Source organism: Catharus ustulatus, chromosome 6 (genome assembly GCF_009819885.2).
Source record: "Catharus ustulatus isolate bCatUst1 chromosome 6, bCatUst1.pri.v2, whole genome shotgun sequence".
Lineage (NCBI taxonomy): Eukaryota > Metazoa > Chordata > Aves > Passeriformes > Turdidae > Catharus > Catharus ustulatus.
In genome coordinates this window covers 25,189,274-25,214,550 of record NC_046226.1, presented here as the reverse complement: position 1 = coordinate 25,214,550, position 25,277 = coordinate 25,189,274, and the positions used below count along the sequence as shown (strand labels likewise).

At 35.5% G+C, this 25,277-nt stretch overlaps 1 protein-coding gene across 4 annotated transcripts in view; it reads right to left on the bottom strand.

The window, feature by feature from the left end:
* Positions 1–598: 598 nt before the first annotated feature.
* The window catches only part of SLC25A21 (solute carrier family 25 member 21), a 234,743-nt gene continuing 210,064 nt past the window's right edge, over positions 599–25,277 (bottom strand). For 2 of the 4 annotated variants that reach the window (XM_033063843.2, XM_033063844.1), the window contains exons 4-10: positions 23,779–23,845; positions 17,503–17,562; positions 14,959–15,066; positions 10,799–10,963; positions 5,600–5,781; positions 4,729–4,781; positions 599–2,293 (exon numbers count right to left, since the gene is read on the bottom strand). In XM_033063843.2, coding sequence (XP_032919734.1) covers positions 2,223–2,293; positions 4,729–4,781; positions 5,600–5,781; positions 10,799–10,963; positions 14,959–15,066; positions 17,503–17,562; positions 23,779–23,845 — 706 coding nt within the window. In that variant the 3' untranslated portion in view covers positions 599–2,222. Of the gene's footprint in view, positions 2,294–4,728; positions 4,782–5,599; positions 5,782–10,798; positions 10,964–14,958; positions 15,067–17,502; positions 17,563–20,874; positions 21,067–23,778; positions 23,846–25,277 lie in introns of those variants that run through there. The other 2 variants (XM_033063845.1, XM_033063846.1) reach the window with 2 other exon arrangements.

The following is a 25,277-nucleotide window of genomic DNA, read 5'->3' as shown; positions in this document are numbered from 1 at the left end:
AGGGTTAACTGCTACTGTCAAGTACAAGGGTATAAATCTGGAATGAACCCACTGAGGTGAATGGATGCATTTGGGATATATTTAATATATGTGGGTGCAGAATTAAATTTAAAAAAAATTTTAATCTGGAAAGTCTACACTTCATTCCCGGAGTGTTAAATGTTTCCAAAGAAATCAGTGAAGCCTGATGATACTCCCTTCAACCAAACTGTGTTTGCATGGTCCCAGTTCAGAAGATCTTTGGTGTAAAGCTGAATTTCAGCCCACGCTACACAAGGAGTAATGGGGCATTGGGCTGGCACATTCATAGGTCTGTTTCCCATACCATGCTGTTTTCTCTTTTTGAATGTTTCTCCTTTTATCCAAGATCAGGCTGAGCTATTAACTGAAAAAAAATCATGTTGGAAAGGATGTAAAACTGAAGGCTATATATGTATATACAGTATGTTAAAAGCATTTTATTTTTATATTTTGAATGCTCTAAATTAATAAAAGACAAATTATAAAGTACTTTGCTTTAGTTTTTGAATCTATCTTAGTAGTGTCTTCTCTTTTGCCAAGTACTGATAATAAAATGCAACAATGAGGAACACTTGCCTTGAAACCATAAACTTTAACAGAGCTAATTTTATTGATTTTAGCTATGAAATAGCATAGGTATGAAAAGCCATTGTTGCCAAATTCAGACAAAAGAAAGGCTGATTGAGCATGTTAATACAGGCATCCTTGAAATTTCTTAAGACATATTCCTATTTTTAGATATTAATTTTTATTTTTTAAAGGGTTTTTATTTTCTTGCTTTTCCAATGCATTAAAAACACTTGTGAAGAAGAGACTTCACATGTAAAATGCCATTTTCAAATAACAATGCAGAAAGATACTTCTTTAGGATTGCTGAGGAAAATGTTTGTACCTCCTTCAGAGGAAGGACCTTATTGTTAACAGAGTGAATGTAGTATGGGGGAGATATTGAAGCTTTCAGTAACGGCAAGATACGTGCTATTTGACAACAAATAAAGTTAGATAATGGAGACATTTTTATAATAGAATAATGCATGATTTAAAATTATTTAGAGTTTTTCAAAAGAAAATGTATAATGTCACAACTCCATGAACAGAAACAGTGTCTTCAGTTAGCAGAGCAGAATTTACTGTATTTCACAGAGTTAGAATGGCTAGTAAGAACACAAGTACATCCCTGGAATATTTATATTTACAGTGTATTTATATTAAATTTTACTTTCAGAGAATTTTTTTTTGTCTACAGAAAGGTGCATTTCTTCAAGGTGTATGGTTAGCTAATTACACCTGCAGATGTGCTATCAGTCTACAACTTTGTTTCACAATTCCATGGTGGAAATGAAAGGCTAAAGGGGCAGTCAAGGTGCACTGAGCATTTTTGTCACAGGACAGCTCTTTTGGGATAGTATATAAAAGTGGATAAAAAGTTTGCAGCAAAATCTAATATGCCTAAAATTACTTTTTTTCTGTTAATTTATTTACTCATTTCTTCTATGAATCCCATGTTGGCTTGCATTTTTATGTAGCTTGATGCATACTGATTTCTTTCAGTATCTTCCAAGATCTGAATGAGATTTATGTCATATGTATAGCTAAGAACAAGTAGGATATTTAGCAGTATGCATGTTTTTAAGGTTGTGGCTGTCCTTTTCTATCTAAACTCTCAAGAACTTGAAAAGTTCTTCCATGAATGCTGAAATCATACTGGGCTGAATTGAAACCGGACCCAAGACTGAAGAGTTGGAGAGAACGGATAATTTTCTTAATGTGGAGCCAATGGAGCTGTCAGTTTACATTAGCTTAGTATCAACCCCCCTAGAATTATTCTATTTTTTCCTTTAAAATACCCTGAATGTTTTTATCTTGCCATTTCAGCTGAAATTTTTTTAAAAGTATATTATTACATAGAATGATTTTGTGTCAAGAAATTTCAATTTGTCCTTTAAAAACTCACTGTCTTATGTCCGCTTTATATTTTCTCTTGGTCCAGCAAAACAATTACAAATGCCAAGTGATATTTAATTATACACTTGCAGAAACGCACGTACTTAAATGTTTTCTTGGATCATATTTGTTTGGAACTGTATTAACATCAATGCAATCTCAGGGTATTCAACACTACAAAGGATAAGAATCACTTTTGCTTTATTACAGTGTATTTTAAAATGCATGTAATTTAAAAGAGTACATTTTTCAGAATGCTACTTGTAATTAACTGTGTCCTGAAGCCATGCATAAACGTATTCGTAAACCAAAAGCATCACTGCACCACCTGGAAGAAAAGATATCATTTTACTACATAAAAAATCCAGTATTTTCAAGATTTTATAGATCATTTCTAGTGTGCAATATAAACAATAATATGGCAAGGCCTTATTTACAAAATGAATAATTCTACTATTTCCCAAGTCCACTAAAAATTCACCAATTCATACACCATACCAATTTTACTTAATAGTAGGTGTCATAAAGTTGATATAAATTGCTTGTATATTAAATCAAATTCACCCTCAGTGTGATCTTTCCTAATACTTTTTCAAGATCATTTTTTCTGTTGTTCTTCTAAAAGTGAAACTTTAAATCTGAATATATGTATATTTGTGTGCCTAATTAATCAGACTTGGCCATGAAAGAGCCACTTGACTGGTGGAATGACAAAAAATCATGTTCAGGATGATAAAACCACTTCCAGATAAGAGTCAAGAGAGGTTTTCACCATGTCTAAAGCAGTAAACCATGGCGTGGAAGTGAGTATAATCTTTCCTGGCTAAAAATCCACAGGCAAAGTTTTGATCTAATGAAATGGCATTATTTGCTAGACTTGGTAACAGTATAAAATCCCGGCTTGAAAGCCATAAAATATCTTTACTGTTAGTGAAGCCAGACTGTAACAAGACTGTAATTACTGTATAAGGTTAAAATAGGAACATTTCAGAGGGTATATATATAACTAAACACATAGAGAAGCTTCTAGCTGGAGAACATGAATAAAGAGAACCAGGCTGCATGAGTAAAAATGTATTATTTGTGGGTGCCAGCACTGGGGCATAAGTATCTTCTTGCCTTTGCCCTTGCCTGTTGATTCAGCTGGTGGCTTGGAGTGGCACCTCTGCTGAACTGGGCTCACCTTTCCAGGGATAGGCTAAGACAACCAGGCACACAGAATTCCTACTTGAGTTTCTCCCTATAATTTATCTTAAGGAACCATCATCAGACTTGAAATCCTCTATGGAAAGGAGCTCACAGACAGCTAGAGAGTGCAGATGTTTGCAAAAGACTTTGACCAACAAACAAATCATAGACACAATGTCTAAGAGATGATGTGAACTCAAGTTAAGGCTGATTCCAGATCTTGTACTGTGTGATCTGTTCGTGTATCTCTTTTCTTGTAAACACTCACCTGTTGGAAGAAGGAATTACCTTCCCAGTCACAATAAAGACTGTATTATTGTTTCATCAGAAAGTTAAACCTATATGTTAGTTAGCCAATATAACTACAAAAGTATTTAGAATGAAGTTCACATGTAACTGACTGGCTGGAATTGGGCCAGAATGCACAGCCATTTGTAAGATGGAAAATTTTATTCCAAAATCTGCTGTGCTAAGAAGTGCTGGGAAAGCTAAACACTGCCTTCTCTTTGTCTTGTATGTAATCTAGTATCTTTGGAGTGTGAGGGAAAAGGCTTTTAGCTCCAGAGCTCCTTGTTTCCCCTCCCCAACTTCTTCCTCACTCTGCACAATAACCAGGCACGGTCTAGTACTTAGCCAGATGGATTGGATATGCAAACATTTACAGACAAACCTAATGCCTCCTTTATACTGCAGAACTGGCTCTGTACCTACTTGCTTTACCTATGTGTGTTCTTGCATATTAAACAACCAGCTTGAACAACTGGAAATACAATTTCATGGAAATGGGATACTGTTCAAATTGGGGCTTCTGCTCTTTTGTTGTAGACTGCCTTTGTGGGCTGACAAAGTCTGAGGGCCCAGTGCTTTGCTTTCATGATTAATCAAAACCAGTTAGGAAAAAAAAAATCTCTAAAAGCCGAAGAAGATACAGCTCTCAACCACTGTGCTCTCACTTTTGGAATAACAATTAGTAAGAAGGGGTCAAACAACAACCCCAGTTTTAAGATATCCTTGTCCTCTTTGTTTTCCAGGGCCATACAAGTCTCTTCCCAGCTCTGCTATCAGCTTTTCAGTGTCTGCCCTCATAGAGCATAGAAGAAGAAAATAACTGGAATTTGATATGCTTGGTCTGTCCTTTGACTGGTTGAGTGCATTTTACGGAGAGACTCTAACTTAAATTTTAGGCTGACTGCACATAGGTATGGAATAGTTCTAATGAACTCAAAAGATCACATTAGAAGGAAAAGGAAACTTTAAGAAACTTCCAGAAGTTTTACAGTTCTGTCATTTGCATGTACTTTGGTTTGTCCATGAACAAAACAACTGCACAAGCCAGCAATTACCTGGATCTGCAATTCTCTGATGTATATGTGTAAATGATATTTTTTAGACACGTTTAGCCAAATCCATCCATGATACTACTAGATTATGCAATTTGAAAAAGAAAATGTTCAAAGTGAAAGATATTTTGATTCATTTTTGACTGACATTCATTACATTTTCTCAAGAAAATGAAAAAAATATGATGAGAAAACAAGAACAAAACCAAAATAGAAATGACAGAAGGAAAATTACCTGGACCCAGCCTCATGATCTTGGGAAGCAAGCCTTTGTACAGAGCCAGAAATCTGTAGCAGAAGAATAACAAACAAAACATTTCAAACAATATTCTTGCTCAAAAGGAAGAACGGAATTGTAGCACATGTTTGTTAAAATGCTGGCAGAGCACTTAGAGGCAATTATTTGAAATTACACGTATTCAATAGCAAACTGTATCTGGATTTTAACATTTTACAGAGGCAGATCAGATGAAGAGTAAAAGTTAATCAATGTTCAGTCACAAAACCAATGTTCTGAGCCTAGCCAATCAGAAATACGACTTTAATCAGTGAGGTGGGTTTACTTTCAAGACAAGTCTGTTAACAACAGCTGCATACAGGGACAAAATGACTGATATAATTGAATATCAAAGCCACAATTCAATCACCACTTAAGAAATATTTTTAAAAGTTGGAAAATGTTATTACCACAAGGATCTGTCCTCAGTTTAATTATTTCAGCAATAATTTAAAAGGTACAGAGGCCTGCAAAATTACAATTAGATTAAATTGAGAAATAGTCTGTTTTCTGTTCATGTTTTCCTTTTATAAAATGAAGAATTGAAAAACTTACACATGAAATATATGAAGTATTTACTTGGGGAACATAAATTTTGACAATGCAATAATCATCTTGTAAGCCTCTTGTAAAAGTTCATATGTAGTAGAAAGATATGTCCTTGTAATTCTAAAATAAATTTTTAAAATGTTACATTGGGCTTTTTTGATATGTGAGTTCAGGGTGGCTTAACGGTCCTCATCAAATCTGAAATATAACAACGTGGTTTTATGGACCCATATGAACTAAAACAGAGGTCTGGACATTTATTAAAATAAGAATGTTTTACCCTTCCTCTTTATAGACTGTTGCCATAGTTTTAAAACAGGTTCTGTACTTGATCTCTCCAGGAACTGGCTGTGGTCCTTGAATCCTACTTTTTGCAACATCAAAAGGAATGTTAATAATTGAGGCTATTGTTCCCGAGACTAGTCCAATTCCAAATTTCCTCAAAAACTCCAAATTTGGATCCTACAAAAAAAGAAAAAAAAGAGGAAAGAAAGAATAAAAAAGGGAAACAGAAAGACTTGTGCAGGTTAAGCACTATAAAGTAATAAGCATTTAATCAGAAAACTCACACAACACACTCGTGTTATTTTAGCGGAACACATTAGGATTTCCTATGCTGGAACTTGTTTTCTTGACAATCCTATTGGCTATGTTTTTACACATGGTCTAAATTGCTGAAGTACACATTTCCTCACACAGGATTTATAAACACAGTTCATAAAGAAAGACTGGTATGGCATATGGGGATGATTTGTATAATTGGGCTTCACAATGTACTTAGTATTACTGTATCAAAACAGGAGAAATCCAAGCACACTATTAGCTAATTGGCCAGAATATTTTACAAATGACAGCAACTTCCACCATGAAGCCTACTAAAACACTCATTTGTGTGTTGGACCCCCAAATGCTAAATTAAATAAAGACTAATCTCAGTCTGCTGCCATTCCCCTCCAGGTTTTTTACATTTATTTTCACATGTAGCTGATCCACTGTACTGAGAAGTGCTAGCTTCCTGCTATTAACAATCCAACTCGGCACAACGGCAAGAGAGCCTCCACGTTCTGCGCATTATAAACGGTGGTAATTCACTCAGCTAATTGGCTGAAGAATTTACAACAGATTGTTTCTGAACCCTACTATGTGCACACGGTAAAAGTTAGAAGTAGGTTAGAAGTGCATCTAAAAACTTCTTTGCTCGCTCACAGTTCACAGTTCAACTGGGTTTTATTTGATCTTTTAGAAAGACCTCCTACTTTGGCATTTCTAGGACATCAAAGAACCCAGAGTTTATCTGGGAGTCAAAGTCCCTTGAAGCAGGTTTAATCCTATTTCTCTAAGTAGTGGAAGTCACAGGGAAGTGTGTTCCAGAACATTTCCTATGCACATAATTTGGTTTTGCTATCAGTTTTCAACAGAGAGACACTTTTTTGCTACATCAGATTCCTTACATGCAGCTTACTTCTGTCATGAATGTGCTTCAATTATAGAAAATCATCATTAAAATAACAAATGATCTCTCTGGGTTATAACATCAGCACAATGTTAAAATAAGAAAGTTTTTTGTTTCCTAAACTTGTATGTTTTTAAATGAAAAAGAAACCAAGAAAGAAGTTTTAATTTCCAGATTAGTAACAAGAAAAATAAATTAAAACTTCCATAATATACATTGAATGAAGCTCATACAGGTCTTAAGAAAGATGTCAAAATCAACAGAGCTCTTTATTTCTTGCAGAAAACTTCAATACCTTGATTTCACAAAACATGAAATGCATTGATTACTTAAAAAAATTAGCATTGCTTGTGGTACAAGAATTGTAACCCTTTATTAGCAAAGATCTTAGCAAAAAAAATTCTGTTGATTTTGTACCTGCAGTGATTTAAATGCAAATAGAATAAAGCCAATGTTTCCGGTATCTAGAGATGAAAAGAACACCCTTTTGAAACATTTTGCCCATTCACAAAACTGGACTCTAACCAAATGTACCATAGTCAACACCAGCTTTGCTATAACTTGATTTTATGTCATAAACCTCATGAGAAAGGCTTTTCAATGAAAGTAATCACTGTAATATCTGGGTAACTTCATTAGTATAAAGATTCAATATAAATTTAGGTGTCAAAAATCAAAAGTAGGTTTTTTTTTTCTAAAAGCAGAGCCTAGTGGTTCTGAGGTTACTCCCCTACTAATTCTGACCCAGTCTTCACCTAAATCAACTTGGCTTACTATTTCATGAAGTCCATTGTACCACATGCATTTTTCACTCTCTATTCCTACACAGAACTTCTATGTTAGCATGGATCTGAAAGCTACCACAATAAAATTATTGTCTGCTGTTTTACTTACCAAGCTGAACAGCTCATTTGGGTTTCCCATCTCTTCTTTACCTCTAGAAGTTCAGAGCCCTTTTCTCTTACAAGACAATGCACTGCCCTGCACCCCTGGTCTGATGCAGCAGCCCTGCTAAAAGGAGGCACGTCTGCAGTGGCAGGGGCTGGCAGTGCCCAACTTGAAATCAGTCTTGGCCGCTTGTCAAAGGGGGCTTTTAACAGGTGTGAGGGGATTTCACACTGTTAAGCAATGTGGCAGCCACGTGGAGGTGGTAGTGAGCAAAGGTTTTAATGAAAGCAGTATTTAAATGCAAATCTAATTATGATAAAAAATTGCGAAGCGAAAGCTGCTGGACACCTATGAAATGCAGTATAAAAGTCGATGCCATTGCAAAATAATTTCATTGCAAGGGTAGAGGCATAGCTGCTAATTCTCTATGGTTGATGCACTAGTGGCCATTGAAAAAAATCTGGCTTATTCCACGTTCAGTAAACAGAGCACAAGGTTGGCTATAAATGGTCTGTTTAGCAGAATAGACTGAACATATGAAAAATTATTTATTGTGGATATTTACAACCCACATATGTGATTGATGTAATTTGATCACTCAACCTACAAAATATATTGTTATTGGCAAAATAGGCAGCAAACATCCCTAATTGGGATGCAAATTTACTGCATAGTTAAGCTGACAGCTAAAAGGCTCATTCAGAGACTTTCACACATTTTCCACTTAGGTTACAGATCATGGACAGCAAATACATAGTCAATAGCTAAAATTATTTCACAAGTGTAGTATTCTTACTTCACAATTTTTGTATATTATAATTTTAATATATTTACCAATATTACAAGACTGGCTTTAAAACTTTCTTTTCTGGCAAAATATACAAAGTTAACAAAATAGTTCTTGTAATGAAATTAAGTATGTGAGAAATCTAGCCAAATTAACAACAGTTTAATATTTTTCAGACTAACTGCAAACCAGCTTCTACAAATTCCTTGTACAGCTTTGATAACTCTAAGCCTCTAGTACCTGCCCACTGACAGAAGAGGTTTAAGTTACAGGTCATAAATTATTGTCAAATACTTCCATTTAGCAGCCACTGAAGTGAAATTCAATGCATGTAAGTACCTGAGACATAATGTTGGCTAGCATCAGCCAGATGAGGCCTGAACTATGTCTTCTTAAATTCAGTGTTAGTTTTGCATTGATCCTAATGGGATCAGAATTATTGGCTATATCTTTCTGTATAGACTGTCTGTGGCACTGCTGCTGGCTGGCCTAGAGAGTCCTCTTAGCTTTATTAGCACCATGGAATGCTATCACCATTCAAAACAGACTGGCTGCATGAAACCAGCCCATTAGGAAGGGTTCCTTGCCTTGAGCAGCCCCTAAGCCACACCCAGGAGCAGTGCTGGCTGGCCAGGGATGAAGCTGTGCCAGGGAGTATCTGACAGTACAGGAGGTTGAGTTCCAGGGCTGCTGCTCCATTTACGAGCACAGATGTAGCCACTGTGCAAGCCACCATACAAGGCGCTGTGCACTGGTCAAGCAAAGGCAAACCTCTCCACTTATTTGCAGTTAATCCTACACTGATTAAATTGCCTCTTGATTTTGACAATATTTGAGGACAGCTGGGCCACTGGCTGGCATTGCAGTAATTTCCCTTTTGTTTTCTGTATATATTTAAACCCATGTTGTAGATGTTAAAATTTTTCTGCATCATAAAAAATCTGTATAAAGTACTAATTTCCTTTAGATCATAAAGCTCTGAATATTTCTAATAATTTAATACTTTTTTCCTATTTTTTAAAATCTGAAAGGCTAGGAAAGCAGGATTATGCCAAATATTATTACTATTCAATTCCTATGCAAGAACATTTCCCATTATTCCCACAGGAGCTGCTCACTAGTCTCTGTCCTTACCTTCATATTTTCCTGAATTTTCTGCATAGTGATTATAATTTTTTGATGTTTTGATCAACACAAAAGTGTTTACTCCTATCTTAGTAACAAGCTGTGCTTGTGCCTTGAGTTTTTAGAATGTGTGACTGAAGCACACTGTAAAATATGCTCAGATACACTGTAAGAAACTTGTAGAAACTTGTGGGTCAGCTGCTCTTGAACAATTCAATTTACTGTAATAATCTGCAAATAAGAAGTGGAGCTTTTCTCCATTTACACAACGCTGCCAACAAAAATACCAGGCTATTCAGAAGTGCAGAAAAAAAAGAGGTGTTACTTCATCTGGGAATAGAAACCGATCCCTTTTGATGTGAATTGCACCTTCTTACATGTATATCACTACATATTACACCTGTGAGTGTTTAACTGTCATCATCTAAAATCACATTAGTGAAAACAGACTTCAATAAGTAGCATACTGGAATCATTAATAAACCATTAGTAGTTTCTCACACAGTCATTTAGAAAGTTGCTGATATTATCACATTTTCATTAGCAAAACTATCTTTTCTTGCAAAGAGAATGTTCGCTTCCTTTGTTATTTAAAGCAATATAGGACTATCAAAATTTCTTTAAGTGAAATTGCAGCTGTAATGATTTTTTTTTCTTTAATTATAAATTATATGAAGTCCCTATACAGGACCCTTTACATCCTGTCTTGGACTATCTTTCTCCCATAAGGATGAAACTTACCTGTCATCCTTCCCTACTAGGCTGAACTCTCTTTTGAGTAAATAGGGCCAGTGTCTGGCCAGAATAACCTACACACTGCAGCTCACTCCCCTCTGCAAGCTTAGCCCCTTTGTGAGTACTGGTAGAAGTTCTAGAAACTGATTTTTCTTTTCCAAGCCAGTTTGCCACAAAAAACAAAGTACATACATACTAAACATAAGTACAACATGTCTGCATCTCATTTGCTGCCTTTTTGCACTGCTACCATGCTATAAAGGGAAATTAATAAAAATGATAATTCAAATATGACTACACTCAGCTTTGCTTAAGAAGTGAGATCAAGTCCTTAATTTGTTTCCATTAAAATGCTATGGATTTCTGCAAAACAGAGCTAGGTCAGTCACTGCTTATCACTAAATACCACAGCTTTGCACAGAAAAACAGAGTGTGAATTGAAATGTCAAACTTCTTATCTGATTGTCTATTGCGCTGTATGAAGAACTCACTTTATTGACTGGAAGAACGTTTTTCACATTGAAGTAGAATCCAAAGTAAACCATGTTAAAAACTCCGTGACGGCCCAGTGTTGCAGTAAGGCCTTTGTTGAGTCCTTGGGAGCCCAGACCACCCGTTTTAATGATCTGCTGAGCTTGAACAAAGCTAGATGGTTGCTACACAAGTGAAGCAAAAGAAGGAAGAGATCAGCTTTACAAAAAGAAAACAATAAACATAGCATCATTTCCATCCTGTTGGCAAACACAGTGTTGCCAATTCTTGTAATTTTATATTAAGTATCACTGTATTTGTTATTTTTCCTTTCCTGTGACCATATAAAAATCACAACTTTAATTAAAAAAAGATTCCTCATTTTTCTGTTTGCAGAATAAGATGAAAGCAGGATGTGAGTACTGAGAAAGAGCAGTGCTGTAACATATTTCCATTTCATAAAAGGCAAAAAGGAAAAAACTGCCTCATATCAGACAGAATCTGCCTGACCTCATGCATTTCTATCTTTTTTTGAATATACCATGATATTCAGAATTAGCTATTCCCCTTCTGAATATTTAACATTTTTTAGCAGAATTATAGAAACATTACTTTCAAAAAGTTGCTGAATAGAGTCTGGCTTTCTCCAAAGCATAAAGCCAAAGAAACCCATAAAGCCATAAAGCTCTGGGTAACCAAAACTATAATTAGAAAGGCAAAACATGACTTCCACTAGGAGGTTCAAACATGAAAATATAAAAGAATTTTGACTACACCTCTGTGAATACCACTAATTTCAATACACTTATTTGTTTAATAGCTTTCCATTTCAAAATATCACTGTGGTAGATCAACAGCATCAGCCAAATCATGCTACTATGTCTGAAACAGCATATGAACACTTATTTGGCTTACTGATGAGTTTAATCTTTAATACAAAGTTTCATTCTGTTTTTTCACACTTCATAGCTAATATTATCCTGTTAATGCTCTGCATTTATTTTACTAGAGTTTACTTTTCTACCTACTCTCAAGAATTCAAATCAGAATCTATTCTAAAATGGAGATACTAAACATGGATACCAGCAATAACACCCTTTTTTGTCCTTTTGTGCTCCAAAAATGGACATCAGACCTTTTAGAAACAATACAGAAACCTTCAAAATTAAGGTATCCCTTGGTATACCTTTTCTTGAATATGGATTTACTCATGACTCAGAGGGGAAGCCTGTCACTTGCTGAACACCTGAGATGGGATTAATAAATCCAAATACAGACACCTGCAATGTCTACACCTGACTTCCCTTTTCAGTCCTTTAGTAACAAAGAGGACTCTGGCAGCACTTCCCTTTTACCAAAGGAGGTGTCGTCATGTCAACTGATCAAGCCATAGAAGGTCTGCGGTTCATCTTGGATGATGGAAGGACCTTAGACAGAGGAATTTATTGTACAAACACCTGGAGTTAATGCACTTCACACAGCTGTTGACTTTTATTTAATATGGACCTACTCATTGGAATCTGGGGTCAGATTCTTCTCATCCTAAATAAGAAAATTGTATTTGTTTAATTAATCATAACTCTTATGTCAGGTGAGAAGATTTTAATCATCACACCAGCTGCTATAGCCAGCGAGCTACCCCGGGGTACAGGGAAAGAGGGGAAAAAATGGAAAACCAAACAACATGGCTGAGCTTCTTGCAGTTTGCTTTAACAAAAAGCCACCATTATTTTTACCCACAGCAATCCACATGACAAAAGGGCTGATACGTGATTTATAGAGGCCTTCCTCTTTAAATCTATCAACCCTCGAAAGATGATCTGCTACCACAGAACAATTCAGCTGTCACTGCAGGGTGTGAATATTTGCTTTGGGGGTGTGCTGGAGTCTGGGTGTGAGTGTATGTGCTCATGCTCTTCCTTGTTCCTTTTAAACAAGATATATTTATTATTTCTGTACAATAGTCAAAGAAATATGTGAACTGCATTAGGTTTCATCATGTAGTATGAAAGCTCCACAATGGGATAGGTACACACTTTACTTAAACCTTTTAGAAAAACAGTGCATGGTAATGCCTAATGCTGTATAATATAACCTCTGGACATGCTTCTTCCAATGGGCTTGAGTTTACATACTTTATTGCGGAATGTTCTTTAACATTTTCTTAATGAGAACTTCATGTCAAGGTATAAAGTCACTGGACTTTTTTTCTAATTTACAGCAAATTTTGAAGCTCTAAAAAAAAAGATATATTAAAAATTAATATATCGGTGATATAACAGTCTTTGTGATTCAAGAACTTAATTTCCCCTGAATTTTTTTCCCTAGAGCAAGTAGTTAATATTTTCAATGTAAACTAGGTTTCTAGTAGAGTCCAAATACCATTCTGTCACAATTTTATTTGTATGATAATATACTATTATTTGGATTTTATGAAATTTTGCATTTAAATTAAATTAGAGAATATTCACCTGAACAACTCCGAATGCTTTTGGACAGCTACAGTTTGATTATTGTAGTATTCTGATGGTCACCAAGGAAGGAATGCTGTAACTAAAGGAAGTAATTGGCTAAAATTTACAAACTAAACCACCCCAGACTTTGTTATAAATTTCTCAGTAGAGAAAAAATTAATAACCTATGAAGTGAAAGGATACATTGGTCTTTTGCAAATTTACAAGGAACAATTTGTTCAAAATGTAACAGTGGTTTGCTTATATTTAAAAGGGATTTTTAAGGGATTTTTAAGGTAGGATAATTACATCTGCACAACTGTGAAGCAGAGTATCTGCTTAGTTCGCTACTGCTGGAACAGTAAACATTCATAATTTTTATCACATCATCTTCTTGACAGACAGATCCTCTCACACATTGCTTTTTCCTACTTTCAGTCTCTCTCCTTCCAGGATCCAAAACATTTTACTCTTGTTCTTGCTCATTATTTATCTGTTTAGTAACTTTGCTGCCCAAGTTTAAAAAATGTCTAGACTGGAGACTTGCAGCAAATAAACATGTCTTTCATATGCATTAAGAATCGGAGATTACCAAACATTTGAAAATTTATTCTGGGAGAAAATGCTTTTCTGGATGAGTTATGGAGTAGGTACCAGTTACTCTATGACACTTGGAAATCAGTAGCTCTATTTTTCCAGAGGGTACCTGTGGAGCTCAGACCAAACAGGTTATGTAAATGTCCAGGTCATAAATCTCTTTACTGTGCATCCCCCAAAAGTGTTCAATTCGTGCAGATGAGTGCTACAAGGCATGCAAGTATTAACTCAGTCAAAACATAATAATAGAATATGCAAAAATCACGTCCCACCAGGTATTCAGTCAACCTTTTCATGTGATGCTTATGTGATTTGGCACTTCTACTATGGTACAGCTGATTTCTCAAAAGATTTTGAAAAAGATGATGTGAGAACTATTATTTTTAGTCAATGAAAAAAAAGGGAACTGTATTACTGCCTTCCTCCACTTTATCCTGGAATGTCTTCTGCATCAAAAATTAATAGAAGCTAGTGCATTCCTGAGAACACTGGATTTTCATGAATCATTGTTTTCTAGTTTAATCTTTCTCCCCTTTCAGCAGTACCCAGCATCATGGACAATGTTTTGCACAACGACTTCTTTGGACAAAACAATATTTGAATAACAAAACTCTGAAGTGAAGCAAGAATTTAAATTATCAATGTACTTGTTATATAACAATTCTTCCAGTTAGTGCTAATAAAAGTTTCGTCCAAGAAACATGGTGTAAAATACAGCAGCTGGACTCTGTGTAGGGCACAGGACTGTGGTGTTTTATGCGAACCTTCAGTGCTCGCTTGAAATCTGGAGCCTGCTGGGGTAAATGGGCTGTGTACAATGGGCTCGGATTTGTACTCCTGGATACAATTCCTCCCAGTGCTGGGTTGCTGGCTGCTTGGGAGGGATGAAGGTGCATTTCAGGCACAGACTATTTCCAGTGGAGATGCTGATGCCTCTGACAATACTGCATGCATCTCTGCATATCTGAAGACATGGTCTATTGGGGCTCTTCCTTTTTCATTTCTATTAAGCTTGTGGGGAAAATCATTTGCATCAATCAATATATTACAGACATTCTGCTCTAAATACAGCCCTTGAAGTGCAGTATGCCCAATAAAGTGGAAAAAGGAGAATGAAGCAGTTTTCCTACCTCTTTGAAGGCGTTCTGGTTGGTCTGTAAGGTAACCTTCACTACTTCAAACGGGTTAACCACAACCGCCTCTGTCAACCCAGAGCCCAAGCCAGCAACTGCAAATGCCTAGGAAAGTTAACAGGAAAATTAAATATTAAGCAGTAAAATTTCCTCTACATCAGATTGTGAAACTGAGGGATACAATGCAAACTGCAAGACTACAGTAATGCAGCAGTATTTTATTGCTAAACAACTTTAGCCCTTGATTAGATGCTGACAGTTCATGAAGACAATATGACAATAGCCATAAACCATATTCTAAAACAATCAAAACAAAATGTCATAGCACTCCATGTCCATGTATTCTTTTTTCAGCTGGAAGGGAAAATGTGGTACCAAATTATTACGCAAATATGGAAGAAGTGGAAAAAGAATGTCCTCATGTTATCTTTGGGTGGACTCTGAATAATAACACAAATATAAATGTAGTTAGGCAGCAATGGAAAAAACAAAATCTCTGAACTGAGCTTAAGCACATAATGCTAACATATTAACTTTAAAATATATGTAAAAAATGAAAATAGTTCAGTACTGAAGCAAATTGCACAAGTAGAATGTGCATCTAGTAGTTCACAATCCTAGAAAGGTTTGTATGCAGACTGGGAAATGCCAGCATTCATTGCAAGGATGAATTAACTCCATTTACTTGGGAGCTGATGGCATTTCAGTCATAGATATGAAGATATTAATGGCTTTGCTTTGTATATTCAATCATGGCGCAGTATTTTAAGATACCTTAATTTGGTTTTAACCAGAAATAGTATTAAAATATTTAGGCCAGTTGAGGAAATTCAGTCAGGTTAAATTTAATGATCACTTTACACATTTATTGCCTTCACTTGAGATCCCCAAACTCTATAGGTGCTGAAAAAGCCCTAGGACCAAAATACCTTATAATGAGTACATTTGCTGAAATTCAAAGGACTTAATAGTAAGGGAAAAAATAATAGTGAGAAAAAGCTTACTTAACACAGAGAGATTTGAGCAGCGACTCCTGAGAGCTCAAGAAAGAGAGGAATGGAAAGTTAGAAGGATAGTGGCAAACTCAAGTCTTGCTGCCTTTGGAGAAGATTGTGTTACCAACAAATCAGTTTTTCCAGTAAGATGGGAACATTTCATCATCAACCATGAGACTGAAGCCAGAAGGAAGATGGTGCAAATGTATACATTTGTCTTTTAATAATAAACATTGCCTTGATATGAGGCCTATTGAGGTACCTAGAAACATTCTGCCTGGCTTAGACCAGAATCCTCCTCAGTCTTCTTTTCCCCTCAGTACCTTAGGACCAAAAATGCCTCTGCATTACTATAAAAGTAGTTTACCAAAAATGTGAGGGGTTTCTGATCTAAGTGTTGCAGTATCTGTTCTACAAATCACAGCAGCTTTTGGGCGGGTATTGTATGTTTATGAATTTTCAGCCTTTTTTTCTACCCCCCAAAAAGGTGCTGGGGTGCCATAGAACCTTCAACTCTGTTCTTGCCACTTGCTAGAGAGCAAGTATCAGTCTCTCTATATACACCTAAGGATGAGAACTGTTGAAAAATACCAGATAAAATAGGAGAGACTACAAACAGCTATAAAGCCAGTGGAATAATTAAGAGGAAGAGGAAACTTGCTTTAACCTAGTTAATAGAATTCCATGACCATCCATTCACTGCAATTAAAGAGAGATAGGAATGGAAGTAATACTCTTCAAAAGAGACTTGAAATTACCAAAACCTTTATAGCAATGCCTGAAAAAGTTCAATTGTTTCCTAAAGTTGTGATGTCATCATTGTGAAAAATAGATATTTACTACAATTCACATTCTTACACCACAGGAAGCAGTAGCTCTTATAAAAAGTACTTTTAATGCATAATAGCAGAATTAAGATCTACACATAAGAATCCAGATTGCACATGCAAGCTACATCTTATCATTAAAACATTTCTGCGTATATATATGCCCTGCATTTTGTTTTTAAACCAGCTATTTCTTGAGATGAATTCCTAACTCCACTGATGGACAAGAGAGTTTTGCCCTTTACTTCGAAGGACGTGGCAATTTATTATCAATAATATATGTTTCTTTTATAAAGTTCTAAAATAAGACTGAGATCTGTATTTTTGTTATAGTTGTACTGTGGCTTGAAGAATAGCATTATGAGGTTTAAGTGTTAAACCAGACATTATGACATGAGTAAATAAATACTGATAATGTTCAACTTTTTTTGTTATTTTCTAAGAATGAAGAATGACAAGTTGTATGCAGACTCTTCCATGGTGGCTGTTGTTATCCATGTTAACAAATGTAATGATGTCATAGGGAATTATTTGATATAAAACAAAATTTATCAACTATGAAAAATTCTTATCAATGTCAAAGGACAAGTCTGTTTTGAAAAACTCTGGATTGAGCTGGACCATTTAATTTTGGGTTTATTCTGTGGGAGGAAGCAGATGAGGCAGACTGTTCAGCAGACGTGCTACATTAGAATGTGAAGCTCTGTATCCATACATACCAGTCCTGGTGGCAATGACACATATCCCAGTAGCTTCTTGTATTGTTCAAAGGTAAAAAACTGTGAATAGAAGGTCGATTGAAAATGAATTAAAAAAAATTGTTAGTTACTTATGCCAATTATTAAAAAGCAGACTACAATGGAGTTTTCACTACCTCATATCCTGAGCAGCTGCATGCAGTTCTGCAAAATAAACGTAAGCCACTTTTATTTCACACTCTCTGTAGCAATGCTAGATGTGCAAGAGTAGAGAATCAGGCTTCAGAACTGATTTTATTAGTGTGTCATGCATAATAGCAGCAGAAGTGCAATTCAAGTATTGCTTTATCTAGGAGTTAACTTACATCATATAGTACATATTTTAAATTTATAAACTTTTCCTTTGGCATTAACTTTCATGTACTAGTTTAAATGTAGTACCAGATATATCAATTTTCCCACGAAATCACCCCCACATCTTTAAGGTAATATGCTGTAATCGCTTTTGCATTTCTCAAACGCCAGTCTGCTTCTCATCAGAGAGATCTAATTGCGGATTTTGCAGATTGAAAGTCTGTCATTTTTATAATCTTCTACTGTCAACAGGTGCATTTCTTTTTCTGTTCTCTCTTTACAAATAAATCTTTCAGTCAATTGTCTGCTTTCAAACAGCAGCACTTCGAAGTTCTGAGCATCTGCAATTCCTTAGAGGATGCCTTGAAAGCTGTACTCTTGGGTGCTTGAATTTCAAGAAAGAAATAAGATCAGCTTCACCTGAACCATCATGATGAAAGGCAACCTACCATTTCTTGACACCTAAACCCATTAATTTTAGGAATACCTTCTGTGAATTCTTATAAAAATCAAAGCATAATAAATTAATGGGTTTGTTCTTCCAAGAAGGTTTAGAATAATTCTAACTGCACTGAATTCAGTAGGAAGCTTCCTGTAGGCATAGAAAACAGATTTTCACTGCCTAGCTCCTTGTCTGTGGACATGAAATCTAAGATGTATGGGTCAAGATATGCTCCATAGAAAGAGCATATGTGACATTTCACAAATTATTGGGAAGATGCCCTCTGAAATGCAGCACACAATCTAGGCCACTACTTAAAAAACAACTCAGACTATATCATATGCAAAAAAGGGCTACCAGGACCATTGAGGAGAACTTAGAGATTATTTTAAGAATGAAGAATGCAGGAGAAGAAATACTTTCCTTGTTTAGCTTGCAAAAGAGACACTGCAAGGCAATGGAAAATAAGGAAGATATGTAACATAGATAAATAAGGTGTAAAACCAAAATATACTCAAAGTAGAATGTGGCTGGAGAGCTGATGAAGCTTTCTTGCAACTGAAAGAGTCCTGAAACAGTCTTCCAATAAGAACAATGGGGAGGAAATCTTTATGACTTGTAGTGGAGAGTTTGATAAGTTTATGAAGGAGATCATAGAAAAAATCCCGCAGTGCCTTAAATTCATATTCTGAAAATATGTTGCTGAAGCCACTGAAAAAGCAGTCCAGTTGCTATCACTTAAGACAGATCTGAGTGCAGTGAAAATGACCTTCTAGCATGAGGATGGTAGAACTTGTGGGCTAAAAAGAGTAGATATCTGAATTCTGGGTAAACCCAAAAATATTGGACGTGTTATTCCACATAATTTTCACACATGGAACAACACAAGGCCCCTAACCACAGCTCCCTATTTCTGAGTCCTGTAATCTGTCTAAGAAGTATTCATACAAAATAAAGTGCCTTTTACACTACATGTCTGGTATGATGGGAATGAAGAACGAAAACCTGTCACAGTTCCACCAAGACTGCGTCAGCGCAGGTTCATATCTGCTAGTACAAGAGCTGTCACATCCCAGACTCGCAAAAGTAAATACCCAGAACTTTAAACTTTTCTGTCTGCTTTCCAATGTTGACCTGTAGCATTTGATTAGTTCAGAGCAAGCTGGTGCAAATGAAGATGGGACCCTTGGAAAGTCTGTGAATTTTGTGACCACAGGGGAGGCTACAATCCCTCCACACAGCATCTGCCCGTGCATGAGACATCAAACAGTTTCACCATGAGAAGAAGGCAATGAGCAATGAGGCCCATGGAGATGTGGGAACCATAAGAAACATAAGGAAATAGAGTTTTTAAGACAAGGTAGAAAGACTGTGTGGCCTGTGCTGAGCCTCAGCCCAAGAAGACAAGCTCTGTTCCCCATGGCTCAGTACTACAGACCTATTAGAACAAAACAGCTATTCCATAAACCATGTGTACAGGAACATAAGTAATAACCACCACGTTTTCATTTGAACTTGTGTAGAACCTTGTCCTACGGCAAAGTCAATAAAATTTTTCAATCAAGACCTGCTTCAAATGAAAAGTCACTGGAATCATACCAAAACCATCAGAGAATTGGGTGTTAATGTGATAATAATGCCACTGTTTTAAAGCAAGAGGGAATATGTATTTATAATGCAAAATTGGGTTGTTAAATTCTCAAAACTGATGGGCTGATGTTCTGGTCACTGGACTGGATTTTTTATATCCTCAGTTGGGATTATTACACAATTTTGCAGAAAAGGTCCTAGAACTGGGGCCCAGATTTTAACTACCCTCCAAAGAGTGTACAGATTGAGCACTAATCTTGTAAGCATCTTGCAAATATGTTTAAAATTTTTGCATTGGCCTTGACAATAGCCAAAAAATATAGAAATGTTACTGGCTCTATCTTTTTGGACAACTGAAGGTATAATAGAGGTCTGACAAAGTGGGAGGGTGAGCTGCTTCACTGAACTAAATTAATTTCTTATCATGATAAAATTTGCTTTATTCTCTCTCCAGCATCTTTCTAGTCATTGTTACCCTCTTAACCTTTAATGGAATTTCTGGTATTCCTTAATGTTTTCCATAGTGCTACAGATCTGTAAAATAGTTGTAATAAAGGAAGAATTACATTACCTAGCAATTTTTTTGGTCTTTAGAGGGTTACCTTAAAAATCAATAGCTTCCTGGAGTCATAAATAAAATAACTACTTAATAGTAACTATGCTTTAAATAATTTTTAAAAGAAAAAAACCCAATAACAATAAAGTTTAATATAAATATTGCTGGGTGTATTAGAGTGGCTAGCATACATAAATTTTGCATAAAAAACCCGATTTCATACTGTATCATATGACTCTATATAAAGTATGTCTACCCAAAATGTTTTTAAAAACACCGCATAATTTGTCTTTTCCTCTACAGTTGTATTACGTTAATAGCTTTATGCAAAAAAATTTTCTCAGAATAAATATATTTAAAACACGCTTTTGTGTATATAATAACCAATATTGTCCATCTGGCAAAGATACACTTTAATTGAAGTTACACAGAAAATAGCCAAAGTACTTACCAGATGTCTCAATAACTCTAAGATAAAAATATATGCTTGAAACAAGATGTCTGGGAACACATGAGCAATATAAATTTGCCCCAAAAGTTCATCTGTTAACCATTGTATTGGCATCATCATTTCTTTCCTCCAAGTTCAATCTAACAGAAAGTTATAAACTTTGACTTTTCATCTTCCAGAAATACCAGCTTTCTTTTAGAAGGGAAATAAAAAGAGAGAAAAAAAGAAATAGCAAGACAGACATGAGAACACAGTTGACTAAAAATGAAGCTGTATCTTCAACACTTAACTTTTTAAAGTTATTAAAATAACTTCATTTTAATAGCTTTATTTTTACTTGCAAAAATGCACACCAGATAAATACAATGTTCCAGTAGCACAAGTACATTTCTTCTTTGTACAAAATGTCCCTTGTCTATTTTCTACACACTTTCATGATACTTTAACTGGAAGCTTTCAAAAAAATTTCATTACAAACATAAAAAACCCCTACTGGAATGTAGAAAATTCCTCTTTTCTTTTTGTGTATTCCCAAATCTCAGAATCATTGGCCTGAATGTAGTCTTCCTCTAACTCTCATCAGACATTTAGGCAAAGGAGAAGGGACAGTTTGAGGCTGTTTAGACGAGGAATACCATTAGAAGAATAAAGGTTGGAGAGTGGGCCAAAGGAAGCAACATGGAAAACTTTTCCTTTGGGGTCATAGCCAAATAGGGTTAGTGGAAATTTGAAATAGGCTGTATTCTCTTCAGGTCAAAATTCCACTTTGGATGTTAAAAATTGTACTGGCACGTGACATCTCACATTGAATTGTTTCATTATACAGGTTCTTACAAGGACATTATTGTTCAGCCCTGTTCTGGCACTGAATTCTTCTAATGTAGAATACAGTTGATGTCTCAAGGTAAGTTAAACTCATCCTGATGTCCTTGGAAGAGCAGTAAATTTAAAGGAATAGTGTAAATAACAAAAGAATTCAACAATTTAATTAAAACCCTCACGTTTTTGCAGAAAACGCAACTCTCACATAAATGTCCAAGAACTAGGTAGAAAGCACCCCACTAAGAGAGGAAAAGGAAGACATCAAAGGAGCTGTGAGCTGTACAGGAGTTTGAGAGAACTGAGTCTACTTAGCCTGGAGACAAGAAAGCTAAGGAGATTTAAGTTCTGTCTTCAACCATCCAAAGTTTATATAGAAGAGAGTCAGACCTTCTCAGAGCCTGACAGCAGAAGTGTGAGAACCAACACACAAAGGTTGCAACAGGAGGATTTGCCTGGGTATAAAGCAAAATTCTTCACAGTAAAACAGTTAAGGACTGGAGGAGGAGCACAGAGGGGCTGCTGTCTCCATCCTTTTAAGATTTCAGAACACACCTAGACAAGGCATCTGAACAACCTGGTCTAACCATGAAGTCAGCTCTGCTTTGATCAGAGATCCCTCCCAATTTAACATCTTTTTATGACTCTATAATTACAGGGAATATCACGGGGTTTAAGTCAATTTAATCAATTTGAGTAAAGGACAGTGATTTGAAATTTACGAATGACTAAAATAGGTAGGAGAAATCAAACTTGGGTTATTATTTTTAACTAAATACATGTTTGAATCTAAAAAGCACAGTCAGATTTACTTTATCCTGTTTCAAATGAAATTAAATGAAGAGACAGAGGAAACATCATAATATGAAGAAAATTAATTATTGGGAATCTTCTAAATATCATCCATCTATTCATCAGCGCCACTTTGCCATTAATAGGATTTTAGTTTTCCTGGTTTTATTAAATAATTTTGAGATAAGTGACATATGTCACTTGCATCTAAAAAGCCAGTGCAAACAAGATGACATTACCAGAACTCCTTTAGGATTCTGTTACAAGGTCACATCCTGTCACTTTATACAAATATTATTCTTCTGTAAAGGAATTGGAATGTGAATGATTAATTGCAGACTAAGGACCAGAATCATATGCAGCCTTTTTATAAAGAAAAAACAACAAAAAGAAAGAAAGGAAAATCAAGACACTCTGTGTAATAACTGCCTTTGGACACATTTGGTGCAACTATAGAAACTTCAAAGTTCTGAAGTAGAAGACTAAGAAACATTTGCTCTTAACACAATGGCTGCTTTGATAGACTTAGAACTTTAGGATGATGTGCTTAATAATTAGGTTTTAATTAAAAAGGTTGAATGGCTTAACTGAAAAAATTGATGTATTGAAGTATTTTGCTTAGGAATGTTACTAAAATGCTGTTCTACAAATCAAAGGATAATAAAAGAGTATCAGATCAGCATTTGACAGAAAATACACTTTGATAGACTAGCATCTATAATGGCAAGAAAGCTGGAGTGAAATGTTTTGCACAACAAGGAGTTGTATCCATTATGATCTTCAATCTCTTAAAAAGCTAGAGTATGGAGCAGAGTGCTCTTTGGAGCACAAGAAAACTGGGCAGCACTTCAAACCTACTAAATAAGTACTTATTAGTGGCTTCTTTAATGGCTTCTTGTGTTAATTTATTAAGCTGTTAGTTGTTTTGCAAGTTGCTAGGCATTTTCAGTAAAACAAAATATTTAAACCAGAGGCAATTATGAGGCTAAAATATAACTTGAACTATTTTATTAATTCTGACAATATAAAATAATTGCAATTTTTTTTTTCAGTAACATTTGATACACTGGTCAAAATTAGCTTAACATTTACGAGCCTTATCCTACATTTCTTAATCAAGGACAGTTTTTATTGTGCTATCAACAGGAAACTTTCCTCCTAGTAAAAATCAGAGGATTAATATGCCAAATAAGTTTAAGATTCTAATCTCAGTCAGTGGGGGAGAAATAAAATGTTTTACAGCTGCCACTGTCCCTACTTATATTTTTAAGGGAGGAAGCATGGGGTTTTTACCTTCACAGCCCTTTTGGGTGTCTCAGCCAAGACAGGAGGAAGTATTCCTTTGTAGAAGCCAAGTAATCTATCAAAGAAAAAAAAAAAAGAAATTATTTTTGTATGGATAAACAACATATCAATACCATACTGCCAATTCTATTTATGCTTTTGAGTAAAGCAAGTAACCTTTCAGCATTTCCAGGCATACAGACAAATAATGGTATTCTCTTCTTACGTGCTAAACAACTAATGTGCTACCAATTATATCATGTGCTGGTGAGATGATATAAGGAAATCAGCAATGAATATGTAAAAATTCAGTCATTTTGTTTCTGAAATAAAAGAAATTGTATTTATAAGGTGAGGAACATTTTTGACTGTGAAAAATAAGTATTATTTAATTGTTTTAATTTGCTTAGCACAGCAATGTTTATATTAAAAACTGAAGTCACAAAATACAGATTTGGAAAAAACTGTGACTTCAGGAAGTTGCTTGCTGAACTCAAAAACACTGCTTGCTCATCTTCAAATGCTAGGTCAGACATATTTTAAAGTTTAGTTTTAAATATGACTCAAAAATGTTATGAAGTTTTTTTCTTTTAGGAACTTAGTTTTAACTCAAGTTACCTATTCAGAGATCCATGACAGAACACATGTATGTCATCTTGGAAAAAAACATCTGGGCACCATCTTGTCACTGTATGTGTGAATTTTTATATATACATATACACACACATATATCTATATACACACATATGCAACCTGCTACATGCCAGCACACATGGCATTTGCAGTCAGCCTGAGCTCTGCTCACAAGGCCAGTGTAGACACATAATGCTGGGTCTTGGGAATGCTTTAAATGACAAGCAGTTTTCAAAATCCCTGTGTGGGGTAGAAATAGACACAGTCCTTGTCTGCAAGGTCTGCACACCAACCTGGATAGTGCATGGTGAGAGTTCAGAAAGGGATCTAACGGAATCACCAAGAAGAATCATAGAATTATCAAGGTTGGAAGAGACCTTCATGATCACCCAGTCCTGCCATCAATCCAGCATTATCACTGTTACCCCTAAACCACATCATCCAGTGCCAGACCCAGATGCCTCTTGACCACCTCCAGGGCTGGTGACTCCACCACCTTTCTGGGCAAACTATTCCAATGTCTGATCACCCTAATAGTGAAAAAAGTTTTTCAATACCTAATTTGCATTGTCCTTGTCATAGCTCAGGGTAATAAGTTACCTTGTCAGCCAACAAGAATCTATCCAGCAATTTATCCATCTTCAGAATATATACACATTCATTCAGGACTGTAAGCATTCTGTCTACACACACACACAAAACACTTAAAGCAAAGCATTTGTGGTTTTTTAAAATGTTGAAGGGTGGTGATGCTGGAATGTGATGATTCACCTTTCTAAAGTAGCCTATTATTTGGAATATTTTTGCAGAGTGTGTAAAAGACGTGACATCAATAGATTCTCCTATAGTTAATCTCTATATGTCAAAAGAAAACA